Source organism: Mus musculus, chromosome 8, assembly GCF_000001635.26.
Source record: "Mus musculus strain C57BL/6J chromosome 8, GRCm38.p6 C57BL/6J".
NCBI classification, from domain to species: Eukaryota; Metazoa; Chordata; class Mammalia; order Rodentia; family Muridae; genus Mus; species Mus musculus.
The window spans coordinates 104,279,661-104,293,521 of record NC_000074.6 but is presented as its reverse complement, the minus strand read 5'-3'; the positions used below and the strand labels follow the sequence as shown (position 1 = coordinate 104,293,521).

Genomic DNA, 13,861 nt, shown 5'->3' with positions numbered 1-13,861 from the left:
GTACGTGAGTGTGACCTTAAAGGCACGGCTTCTATGCTGGCAGCACTTCTGCTTTCTCCCGTGGCCTTCTGTAAAAGTCGCGCGTTCCATTGCCTCTTGCTCCACAAGCTGCCCCTGGAGGTTGGGAGGAAAAGGACCCCAGGGAGTGGGAGCAAAGGCCAGCCACAAACCTGGGACTCCTTTTTGAGGGCGGCCTGGCTAGGACCGGTGGGGCTCAGTGAATGCTGGTGCATGGAGGGTGGGACTGTCTGGTTCCTGTTGCATGGAGGAGATCCTGCTGGTCCACTAGATGAGGTGGGCTCGCGCCAATCAAGAGCAAGCGTTAGAATTCTGCAGTTCCAGTGGTCAGTTGAGAGCCACCCTTGAACAGGTCAGGAGACACCAGGCTCTCTCTCGAGCTGGGCCTGTTCAGCGACTGCAGACAAGGCTGGGCGGTAGGAAGCTGAGAACTACCTGCTAACAACCATGGCAGCACCGATAAAGTTTCCATTTCGGCCCAGAGGAGGTCAGCCCAGAGAGGACACGACCCCAAAAAGGGGGCTTCGACGCTATCTATTGGAATTGAAAGAGAGCAATAAAGAGTTCTGGCTGTCAGGACACGCCGTGTTCAAGCTTCTGTCTTTGGTATACTGGAGTGGAGTCGATATGTTGTTGGGATTGGAGAGGTCCTCAGAAGTAGGGGAGAGTGCTTGCAGCAGCTCAGGTGTATCTATTTTTCCACCCAGGGCTGCATGATCTCTGCACTAGACTACTTTGAAACAATGCTCCCACATCCGGTCCTGATCCTGCTCATCTGTATGGAAGCGGCAATCTGCATATTCTTCATCTTCCTTAACACCTTAGCCATCAACAGATACATTCCCTTCGTCTTCTGGCCTATGGCGGTAAGTAAAGACTGTGGGGGAGGGGGGTAATGTGGGTCACATTCTAACAACTGGAAAAAAGACAACCTCACCTCCTCTACCGGTGCTCAGGGCTGGGAAGCTGGGTTGGAGAGGAAAAGCCAGGCAGGAGATGCTCCCAAACATGTAACTGTGCTAGGTCAAAGAAAGAAGACGCAAAGGCTTTGCTGTCCTCGGAAATAGGGAAGGTGAGCCGGGTGTGGTGGCCCACGCCTTTAATCCCAGCACTCGGGAGGCAGAGGCAGGCAGATTTCTGATTTTGATGCCAGCCTGGTCTACAAAGTGAGTTCCAGGGCAGCCAGGGCTATACAGAGAAACCCTGTCTCAAAAAAAAAAAAAAAAAAAAAAAAAACAAACCAATAAATAAATAGATAGATAGATAGATAGATAGATAGATAGATAGATAGAAATAGGGAAGGCATAACAACCAACCATTTCTGATAATGCTGGCATATGTCCTATTGCAATATCAATCTAGGATTCAAAAAAAGAAAAAAGAAAACCAGACTCTGCATAAACCAGTACAGTAAAATGAAGCAAATATCAATCATGTGGGAGAAAAAAGTGTCAGGTCTCTGAATATAAAGAATTCGTCAGAAGCATAGCTTACAGTATTAGTTAGGGTTTTACTGCTGTGAACAGACACCATCACCAAGGCAAGTCTTATAAAAAAACAACCTTTAATTGGGGCTGGCTTACAGGTTCAGTCCATTATCATCAAGGTGGGAGCATGGCAGTATCCAGGCAGGCATGGCGCAGGCAGTTCTACGTTTTCAGTCAAAGGCTGCTAGTGGAAGACTGACTTCCAGGCAACTAGGGTGAGGATCTTATGCCCACACCCACAGTGACACACCCATTCCACCAGGTCACACCTATTCCAACAAGGCTACACCTCCAGATGGTGCCACTCCCTGGTCCAAGGATATACAAACCATCACACTTACCTAAAACAGTCATCCAATGGGTGAGGCTAAGCTGGGTGACCTCATTGCTCATTCCTCTCTCTCTTATCTGTACCACAGGAGACGGCAACAACTTCTAGTGAGACTGACTACATGTAAACTCTTGTCACTGTGTCTTAGGACTCAGGCCCTAAATTCCCCCACATCACATATGGAATCTTTGAGTATAACTCCTTAACTCCGTCCTAGCCAATGAACACATCATGTTCCAACTCACCTTGTTCATTTACAAACAACTCACTCTTGGGTGTTACCCAACTATGACACAGAAGGGGGGGGGAGGGAAGACATTCAAACATGATGGAATATGCTTCTGTTAGCCATAACCACCTATCTATCCGGCCCTCTTATTAAAAGCTGTTGGTGTCCAGGGATCCATCAGTCCTCAGGAAGACCACCAGTACAGGAGGGAAAGAGAAGAGAATGCAAATGAGAACCTTTGAAAGCAGAACGCACAGAAGACAAAGTGAAAAAGATGGAGCCCGTGTGCTCAGTGAAGGAGCTGAGGAGATTTCCTTCAGCTTAGTAAAAGGCAAAGCCCGTCAGCCTGTGCTCGTCAGTCCTACTATACGGACCCCAAAATAGCGTTGACGTGTAGCCAATATGGCTTTAAGTAAATAGTTAAACTGGGAGAAAGGAAGGAAGGAAGGAAGGAAGGAAGGAGGGTAGAAAGGAAGGAATGGAAGTGCAGGAGGAATGGAAGAAGGGAGGGAGGAGAGGAGAGGAGGAGGAGGAGGAGGAAGAAGAGTGGGGTATTGAGGGAGGATGTAAGGGTTCTAGAGATGGTAAACAAGAGCAGTGATCAATAACCTATAGATTTGGTATAGACTCCTGAGGTGCCATCTCAGGAACTTGAGATATGGATTTTCAAATACTCTCAAGTGAGGAGGTAAAGGCCTGTCTTAATGTGGTTTCTAATGCTGAGACAAAGCATAAACAAAGCAACCTGTGGAGGACAGGGTTTTTTCGGTTTATTTTTCCCCATCCCAGTTCATCATCAAGGGAAGTCAGGACAGGAGCTCACACAGGGCAGGGATCTGGAGGCAGGCGCTGATGCAGAGGCCGTGGAGGAGCTTGCTTGCTTGCTTTTGTAAAGAACCAGGACACCACCCCAAGAATGGCACTACCCACAATGGGCTGGGCCCTTCCCGAAAGATCACTGATTGAGAAAATACCTTTAGAGTTTCTCAGTTGAGGCTCTCTGATCCCTCCAGGTTATATCAAGTTGACATAAAACCAGCCAGTACATAGCCTTAAGTAAATCCAAAGCCAATGCCAAAGCCAAGCGGAGACTTAGGAAATTAAAGCAGCACCCTGAGAATCCTGCATCTCTCAGAAAGATGGAGAAGGTAGACAGAACATTGTGCCAACACAAAGAAGAAAGAAACGTGGCTCTGTACCTGGCCTGTGGTACTGGGATGGGGAGGGTTCTCTTTGAGAATTGGAAAGCTAAAGTTTTTCCCTTACATAGATTTGGGATCTTTGTTTTGTTTTGTTTTGTGATTTGTTTTTCAAGACAGGGTTTCTCTGTGCAGCCCTGGCTGTTCTGGAACTCACTCTGTAGACCAGGCTGGCTTGATCTCTTCCTCTATCCATCTCTGCCTCCTAAGTGGTTTAGAATTTGAATTTTTGCTGCCCAGAGCCTAGAAATCTCATGCCTTGTGCTGATGATATTTGATTTACATCTTAAGAATTCATAAAACAGGGCTTGAGAGATGGCTCAGCAGTTAAGAACACTGACTGCTCTTCCAAAGGTCCTTAGTTCCAATCCCAGCAACCACATGGTGGCTCACTACTACCTGTAATGAGATCTGATGCCCTCTTCTGGTGTGTTTGAAGACAGCTACAGTGTATATAATAAATATATAATAATATATAATAAATATATATTAAATATATTTATATATAATAAATCTAGAAAAACACATAAAAAGTAAAAATTGCGGAACCACAGCCAAAGCACAAAGAGATTTGTGATACACTCAACCGTTTAAAAGTTCCCTAAACTAAGAATCAAATTTGCCAAACATAGGAGGTGTTTGATAGTATATGTTCATAATCCTAATACTCAAAATCAAGATAGGAAGACCAAGTTCAAGGCTATCCTGGAATTGTGCATTAAAAAATAAATAAATAAAGACGGGCTGGTGAGATGGCTCAGTGGCTAAGAGCACTGGCTGCTATTCCAGAGGTCATGAGTTAAATTTCCAGCAACCACATGGTGGCTCACAACCATCTATAGGGGGAATCTGATGCCCTCTTCAGGCAGGCACATATATATGCAACAGGGTACTCATACATTAAATAAATAAAATAAAATAAAATAATAAAAAAGATTTATCTTTTTTTAAAAATGCAACAAGTTGGAAGGTTAGAATTCTGACCCTTCAAGATTATAGATGAGGTGAGGTGTCAGAAAATAATCAATGCTGTTTAAATAACTGCAGAGAAAAAAAATAAGGGTCTGACACCAGGCAGTGGCGGTGGCACATGCCTTTAATCCCAGCCTTGAGGATTCAGATGCATGCAGATGTCTGAACTTGAGGTCAGCCTGGTCTGGAGAGAGAGTTCCAGGAGATCCAGGGATACACAGAGAAACCCAGTTTTAAAAACAAAAACAAGAACAAGAAAGGAAGGTTGACAGCCAGCCTTGGTCACATATCAAGTTTTGAGACTAGCCTAGGCTATACTGATACTGGTGGCGAAGGTATATATGGCTAAGGTGTTTTTAGATGCTTGATCTTTTACTCAAGCCAACAAAGACTGCAAAGTAAGGAGTAATCTCTATTCAAAGTGAACCCATTGAGCAGGGACATACACTTTCAAGACTGACAGCAGCGAAGGTTATCAAGACCCCAGTTACTCCTTGGAGTTTCTTTCAGTTATCATTTGAGACTTCCTTTATGAGGTTCAAGTGCAAGGGGATTTTGGGTACAAAGGGAGTAATTTGGGTGGGTCTTTAGTTTGACTGATAGGCTTGGATTATGAGAGCACTTGCTCACAAAGCATGTCCCTTCCCACAATGCATCTGACTGTAATCACATGCAACCTCAATTATGCATACATTAGATGGGAAATTGGAGATTCTTGCTAAAATTTTCTCTTGAACACTGAGTTTTGTCTTATTGCACATGCAACCAAAAAAAGATTTAGGCCAGCTCAGCCCTCCTACCTTCCATATCCTGCTCCATCATACTGGATGAGTTTCAGTAGAAATTGTCCAAGTCAGGCTGGTGAGGTGGCTCAACATTTAAGAGCACCGATTGCTCTTCCAGAGCTCCTGATTTCAATTCCTAACAACCACATGGTGGCTTAAAACCATCTGTAATGGGATCTGATACCCCCTTCTGGTGTGTCTGAATACTCATATACATAAAATAAATAGATCTTTAAAAACAAAACAAAACAAACAAACAAAAAGAAAAAAATCAAGTCATTAATAATGAAGGAGAAACTTATTTCATTAGCATTTGATTCAGAGGGTAGTTTGAGGTTGCTAACAGGTTTCTAGGCGCTCTTTTCAGAGAGGACTAATATATGCATCCTACATGCAAGTGAGTCTTACAATATTAAATACAGTATTAAAAGAGGGATGTATGGGGTTAGTGAGATGGCCCAGTAGTTAGCTCAAAGGGTAAGAGCAGAGGACCAGGGTTGGATTCCCAGCACATGGTAGTTCACAGCCATATTTAACTCTAGTTCCAGGGCGATTGGCACCTTTTTTTCTGGACCCTGCAGGCACCAGGCATGCACACAGTACACAGACATACATGCAAAACATGCACATAAACTAGAATAATAAGTTTTTTAAAAACTCCACAGAATAGGAATATATACATACTCCAAATCAAAATGTGTCCCAGGTTGCTATATTATTACCTATGCATGCCTATCTCAACATGAGACCCTGTCTCAAAAGGAAAAATAAAAGCAAGTGTTTCTATGAAGGAAATAGCAAGAGAAAATAAAACAGGGGATTAAAGATATGCCCAAGGCACTGGATCTGAGAATATGCCTGGTAGGGGAGTGCTTGCCTAACATGTTCAGATCAGTGTGTTTGATCCTCAGCACTGCATGCACTGGACGCAGCTGTGTATTTCTATAATCTTAGCACTCAGAGGGGAAGCAGGGAGATCAAAAAGCCAAGCTCATCCTTGCCTATACAACGATTTTAAAGCTAGCCAGGGAGACGTGGGACCCTATCTGTATGATAGGGATTCCACCTTGAAAGCAGATGTTAGAATACAAATGAACAGAGGCCTTCCTCGTATTGAAAATAGAGACGAAAATGTTCAATAAAATGTTAGCTCACCAAGTCAAGCAGCCCATCAGAGCAACATAGCACAGAAGAGCATCATCCAGGTTAGGGATGCAAAGATGGGCTTTGTCTTCAAAGTCTATCAATACACTTTTACTCCACTGTATTTACAACAAAACTATCATCAGTCACAGGAAAACTATTTGATAATGATCAATAATAGGGCTGGAGAGATGGCTCAGTGGTTAAGAGCACTGACTGCTCTTCCAGAGGTCCTAAGTTCAATCCCCAGCAACCACATGGTGGCTCACAACCATCTGTAATGGGATCTGATGCCCTCTTCTGGTATGTCTGAAGAGAGTAATGATGTACTCATATATACATAAAATAAATAAATGAATCTAAAAGAAAATCAATTAAAATCCTAACAAACTAGGCATCAAGGACACATTTGATGTTAATAAGAGGTGTCTACCCAACACTGCTTTTCTTGGTGAAGCCTTTGTTTAGAAAGACTGCTGCTTCTGTCTCCTATGGAACTGAAATCTGAGAATAATGTGACAAGAAAATCCAGGTGTGTACAGATTGGGGCAGAGAAACAAAGATTGCTCCCATGTAACCTGAGTCTCTTCAGAGAAAACACAGAGGCCTCTGCAGCCACAATTATCCCAATGAGTGATTAAGGTTTCCAGGGCCCAAACAGCAGTGCTCTTGCATGCTAGCAGAGAGCAGTGAGAAAATGTGACCTTAACACCATTCAGGGTCTACTGTGTGTCTGAGAATAAACCTGCTAAAAGACAAGTTCAGCTTCATGGAAAGATAATGAAATCTGGTGAGTGGATATCAAGGGAACACCCTTGGCGGTTGGGAAACATGCTGCAATCCTAGGTGTGAAGTTATTAACATAGAGATGTCAGAGACAACTGCCAAAGGGTGAACTCTGGTGCATAGATGGGACTGAGGAAGCTGCTAACTCTTGAATTCACAACAGCTGTGCTCCTGTACACACGATCTGGCCCATGAACCCCCTCCATGGAAGGTTCAGGGGCTCACGTGCTGACCTAAAAGGTTTATATGCAGTCACAGGATTGACATAGAAAGAACAGACGTTTTCCTCGATGTGTAGCCACTGGTAAGATGCCTTGCTTCTGTTGCTTCTGTATACAAATCCCCACCCGTGCTCCCAAATCAACCACGGTGAAACTCACTGAGGCACAGGCGTGCACAAGCACATGAACACACACACACACACACACACACACACACACACACACATACACACACGCACACACACACACACACACACACACACACACACACACACACACACACGAAGGAGGAGCAGTGGGGACAGTTGGGAAGAGAGGGTATCCAGAGTAGGAAGCACAAAAGAGAAGGTGACAGACAGGGAGAAGAGCCTGGAACATGATTGAACTACTTTATATACATTATGAAAATACAATGAAACCATAGTTATATATAACCAACGTGAGCTAATAAAAGCATTACAAATAAAATTCTCTGGAAGAATTGTTTATTCTCTGGAAGAATAAAATTTGGAAGAATGGATTTGCTCAGTCAGAAATCTGATTCATCACGAAGCTTTGGTGCTAGCTCCAAATTAACTAGTGGAATTGTCACAAGTTGAATGTGTACTCTGTAAATTCATATCCTGAGACTGGGCCTTTGAGAAAGCAATGAAGAGAAGAGAGAGAACTTAAGGTTGGGACCTTGGTAGAAAATGAATATTAGTATCATTACAAGAAGAGACAGTAACGTCTTCTCTGGCTTGCCCATCACCCACCCACCTTCTCATTTCTCCAATGAAGGGCCATATGAAGATAGAGAGGGAATGGCAGCTGTCTCCAGCCAGGGAGAGAACTCTCAACAGAAAACACATTTTCCGGTCCATCAATCTTGTTCTCCAGCCCCAAGAACTCTGAGAGGATGACCATGTGTTGTTTGAGCTACCCAGCCTATAGCATTTTATAATGGTGTGCTGAGCAGACTAATGCAGAAGTGAACCAGAGAATCCAGAATTCTCTATATCCTGTGACCTGTATATGACAGAGGCAGCATTGAAGAAGACTAGGACAGGACCCAGAGACGTGGTTAAGTAGCGTGGAGCACTGGGTACTCCGGCAGGGGAGCTTGGTTAGGGTCCCAGCACCCAGGCAGCTCACAGGCTGCAGTAAGTCTAATTCCCATGATGTCAATGTTCTCTTCTGGCTTCCTTGGACACTGAATCAGATTGGTTATGACTACATACACACAGGTGTAGCAGTCTGCATATGCTTGGTGTAGGGAGTGGCACTATTTGGAGATGTGGCCTCCTTGGAGTGAGTGAGGCCTTGTTGAAGGAAGTACATCACTGGGGTGGTGTGGGGGGGGGGGGAGGCTTGAAGCGCTTACTCCTAGCTGATTGAGGATGCCAGTCTTCTAGCAGCCTTCAGATGAAGATGTAGAACTCCTGCACCAGGCCTGCCTGGATGCTGCTATGCTCCCACCTTGATGATAATAGACCGAGCCTCTAAACTTATAAGCCATACCTAATTAAATGTTGTCCTTATAAGAGTTGCTTTGGTCATGGTGTCTGTTCATAGGAATAAAACCCTAACTAAGACAACAGGCAATGCAGTCATATACATAAAAACAAAAACAAAAAACTAGCAAACAAAACCCTTTTCCTTTTAAAATATAGTCAGACAGAATATTTAAAGAGTACCTAGCAGTATTTGCAGAGAGACTATACGTCCCACTAAAATTAAAAACGAATAAAAATTTAGACCTTCTTTAAAAGCAAGTAATAGAAAATGGGACAATGGGTACAACTACATAGACATTTGTTTGTTTGTTTGTTTTTATTCTCTTTATTATTTCATCATCACCCTCACATTCTGTGTTGGGAGAGGAAAGGTTGTATGCAGTAAAGGAGGGGCAAATCCCCAAGGGACGCAAAGGAAAAGAGTTGATGAAGGAGCAAGCCATCGGAGACGATGGTCCAGGGGTGAAGACGGGGCTGCAAGGCTCCCATTGTTAGTCAGAGAGAAGGAAGCTCCTGAGCAATACTGCTCATGAAAGCCCCTGAGAGGAGAGAACAGAAGTGAGGAGGGGAGGAACCCAACAGAGGTGCCACCAAGTGGCCTGGCTCTGCATTTACTTACATGATTATTGAGGGGCACCAGATACCTGATTATGTAGACAAGATGGCGGCAGCTCGTGTCTCCTGAGTGCTGAGCCAGTTAAGTTTAGCCTTTGTGCTCCACTCACAGAAGCCAGCAGGGAGTCACTGGTTGATCTGCCTGGTCAGGAGCATATTTGCCTTTATATGTTTTATATTAAATGATCAGAGAGAGGGAGGCATTTGAAAATGGTTCCGTGGAGGAAGACACTGCTGTTTCCAGGTGGATGAGCACAGCTATCTAAGTCCAGCTTCTCTCTCCCACTTTCAGGATATCTTCAACAGCCTGTTCTCCTGTGTGTTCCTTGGAGGTGGCATATACTTTGCTTTCAAGGCTAGAAGATTATTGCCAAAGCCCTACTTAACTGCTATGGTAAAGTGTTATCTGCTGAGCTGTGGATTTCCTCAAATCACTGTCAAACAAATCCTAGGGTCAGGGGCCTGGAAGGAGCTGATCGAGTAGAGTGCTTGTCTTGCTTGATCTATGGCACTGCAAAAACCTACTGTAGTGTCTCATGCCTATCTATAATGTTGGCACTCAGGAGGTAGAAGCAGAGGACCAGAAGTTCAAAGCCATCCTTGGTTCAAAAGTGAGTTTAAGGCCAGCCTGGGGTATATGATACCATGTCTCAAATGAACAAATAAATAAAACTTGGAGGCTTAGCAAACTCAACAAGTTAGTAAATGTTTTTAATGATCAAGACACAGTTTGAAAAAAAAATAGGTGATGTTTAGGAAACTAGTCAAGTTACCTTTGACCTCCATGTATGTCAAAAGAAAAGAAGAAAGAAAACAGATGTGGGGCCAGTCGGCATGAAACCAGAGATAGCAGACCTAGGGTCCAGGATCAGGAAGTTTGAGGGGTACACTGTGCATCACCTCTGATAAAAGACAAGGGAGGGCATCTGTGCCTTCCTTCTAGGTACAAACCCCAAATAATGAACCACCGTTTGTTTTCCTAGATCCTCATGGGCGCTGCTGCGATCTGTTCTTTCATCGACATGTTACTTCAATTCCAACACTTCAGAGGCCTTAGGTTAAGGAAGTATGTGTACAAATTTACATTTTAGCAGGTTGTGTTACCATAGTTGATGGAAAAAGACACTTGCGTTTCCATTGTACAAGTCATTTGATCAATTGGACACAGATACACCTGTGAAATTATCCATTATAAGCAGGATAATCAATACAGCCATGCATAGCAAACTTTCTTAGGTATGAGCTGATTGCTTATATATCAGCAGTCCCATGAGACGATGTCACCTGGTGATATCAGCGCCATCTTAGTATCTGTATTTTTATGATAACTTGCACGACAAAATCACTCAATGTATTTCCCAGAGTGGATCTATTTGTTAAGTGGCACATGATTGGCTCCCAAACCCCTAAAATGTTCCTCATGGCCACGGTAATCCCTTCTTCCTGCCTACTCTAGCCCCAGGGGTCCACTCATGTGCTCTCTGTAACTATATTTTCTATAAAATTTAGTTCTGTTTTGTATAAATATAGCTTTTTCTGTAACTGCAGATGACCTTTTACTTCCTAGAATTTTCTATAAATAGCATGATGTATACTCATCTTGTCATCTTTCATCCATAATAATTATTTTGAGAGTCATCGATGTCATATGTCAATAGTATATCCATATTAATACTTCAAATTTTTTGTTCCTAACATTCCATTGTGTGGATAGACCTGTTCCCCTGCCTTTCATGCATGTATGCACTTGAGTATGCATGTGTGTGTGTGTGTGTGTGTGTGTGTACATGCGTATATGTATGTTTTTGTGTGTGGGTGTATACATGTATGTATGTGGTATGTGTATGCATGTGCACGTCCATGTGTTTCTGGGAATTAACAAAGGCCATCACATGTGCTAAGTTAGTGACCTCTCACACCAGTCATTGAGCTGCATCCCAGCTCTGATCACGAGTTCTTTATCCATTCACTTCTGGGTGTCATTTAGGTTGTTTCCAGACTTCAGCTGTCCCTTAATTCTAATGGCAATGTATTTAGTAAGAGGACTTACATGCGAATGCACACAGGTTTATTTTTTCTTCTGACAATGTTTCTATCCATCTCCTCCTCCTCTGCCACTCCCACCCTCCCCTTCATCTTCCCCTCACGGCAACATTCAACTGAAGTCCAATAGGAGATTGCAGATTACTAAGCATTAAGGAGTTATGAGGGAGTGGATGGTGAAGAATTCAGGCAGCCAGGATGCAGATGTTTTTGAGAAGCAGCAAGAAGCAGAAAACCAACAAACAAGCAGAACAGAATAGGATTTGTCTGGGGAAGAGGTGAAAGGAAAGGGCTTTGGGAGGAGTGTTTTACAGAAGACAACCTAGATGTCTTAGAGGAAGACGAAGAGATGAGCTGGCCGAGGAGGGCAGACCGAGAGGGAGAGGAGACAATTGGAGGGGACAGACCTGAGAGCACAGTGCAGTGATTAGCTGCACTTGAACAGGTCACTCAGTCCTCTAAACCACAAGCAGGACTCAGTACCCACGTTAGCCATGCCTCTCCTGTCTACAATGTGTGACAGAAATCTTATTGGTTTTAGACCTCATTTGGGGGCTAGGGATATGTGTAACTCACGGTACAGCACTCACTACCTGAGACCCTGGATCCAACCCCCAGTACCACACATGCACCCAACCTCCCCATAGGAACTAAACCCATTGTATGATCAATGACTAAGTCTTTGTTTTCTTCTTCTAGGTGGTAACTGTGACATCTATGATCTTTTTCATCGTGGGACAAGCCCCTGAACCATATATCGTCATTACTGGGTTTGAAGTCACCATTATTTTCTGTTTCGTAGTCTTGTATATGTGCAGACGTGACAAGATAATGAAATCTTTCTTTTGGCCTTTGCTTGTAAGTGATGAACTTCAACCTTAAACCTTAACTAACTTTCCTGCCTTAGGAAGACACCTTAGTCAACTACTTGAATCTCCTAAATCTTTAAGGTGATCTCTGCTCACTGCTTGGGGGATGCTCTCAGGGATTCAGGATACCCACAGAACATAAGTTCTCTTTACTCTATCTACCAGTAGGTATGGCTGACCTTTCTCTTAACTATAAATGTTATGAAATATAATCTGGTGGCCGGCCGGGGTACCTGGAGGACCCATGCCAAGCTGTGCAACTGAGAAATAAACACCATGAAACAGACCTGGTATAAAGGAGGATTATTTGTGGGAATGAAGACCTGAAGAAAGGGCAGTGGCAGGCAGAAGGGAGCAGAGAAGTGGGGACAGAAACAGAGGAAGAGAGACTGACCAGGAACACATGGGAAGCGAGAGACATGGGACGAGAGAGAAGGAGGGAGTGAGATAGATAGATAGATAGATAGATAGATAGATAGATAGATAGATAGATAGATAGATAGATAGAGAAAGAAGCAGCAGGAGGAGGAGAAGGAGGAGAGAGAGAGCAAGGGAAGAAGGCAGAGGAGGAGGAAAAAGGAAGAAGGAGGAGGGAGAGAGGAAGGAGGAGGAGAGAGAAGAGGAGGAGGAGAAGAGAGAAAAGGAGGAGAGAGGAAGGAAGAGGATGAGGAAGGAGGAGAGGAAGAAGGAAGAAGAGGAGGAGGAGAGAGAAAGGAGGAGGAGAGAGGAAGGAGGAGGAGGGGAGAGAGGAGGAAGATGAGAAAGGAGGAGGAGAGAGGAAGAAGGAGGAAGAGGAAGGAGAAGAGGAGAAGGGAGAGGAGAAGGAGGAGGAAGAAGAGGAGGGGGAGTGGGAGGGCGGAGGGGGAGAGGGGAGGAGGAGAGATGCTGCCTCTGCTGCTCCTGACTCATACCTGTTGGCAGTACAGGTGAGGATGAAGTTGTTGCTAACTTCCTCCCTGGGAAGACCCTAGAGGAATCGCCTGCAAACTAAGACTCCTCTTTTTTTGTTTAATTAACATAAGGAACTAGGAAGGAGTAATGATGGGGCAAGAGTGAGGTCATCCTGTTCTTTTTTTTCCCCCCAACTTTTTATTAGATATTTACTTCATTTACATTTCAAATGCTATCCCAAAACTCTCCTGTACCCTTCCCCCTCCTGCTCCCCTACCCACCCACTCCCACTTCTTGGCCCTGGTGTTTCCCCTGTATTGGGGTATATAAAGTTTGCAAACCAAGGTGCCTCTCTTCCCAGTGATGGCCAACTAGGCCATCTTCTGCTACATATGCAGCTAGAGACACGAGCTCTGGGAGTATTGGTTAGTTCATATTGTTGTTCCACCTATAGGGTTGCAGATCCCTTCAGCTCTTTGGGTTCTTTCTCTAGTTCCTCCATTGGGGGCCCTGTGTTCCATCCAATAGCTGACTGTGAGCATCCACTTCTGTGTTTGCCAGGCACTGGCATAGCCTCACAAGAGACAGCTATATCAGGGTCCTTTCAGCAAAATCTTGCTGGCATATGTAATAGTGTCTGCATTTGGTGGCTGATTATGGGATAGATCCCCGGGTGGGGCAGTCTCTGGATGGTCCATCCTTTCATCTCAGCTCCAAACTTTGTCTCTGTAACTGCTTCCATGGGTGTTTTGTTCCCAATTCTAAGAAGGGGCGAA

At 44.2% G+C, this 13,861-nt stretch overlaps 1 protein-coding gene across 1 annotated transcript; it reads left to right on the top strand.

Annotated features, from left to right (window-relative positions):
- Positions 1–340: 340 nt before the first annotated feature.
- On the top strand, positions 341–12,480 carry Cmtm2a (CKLF-like MARVEL transmembrane domain containing 2A). Its single transcript, NM_027022.4, has 5 exons — positions 341–624; positions 726–884; positions 9,575–9,676; positions 10,266–10,348; positions 12,025–12,480. Exons 1-5 carry the CDS (start codon positions 466–468, stop codon positions 12,029–12,031), a joined length of 510 nt encoding a protein of 169 aa, NP_081298.1. The 5' UTR covers positions 341–465; the 3' UTR covers positions 12,032–12,480.
- The last annotated feature ends 1,381 nt before the right edge of the window (positions 12,481–13,861 follow it).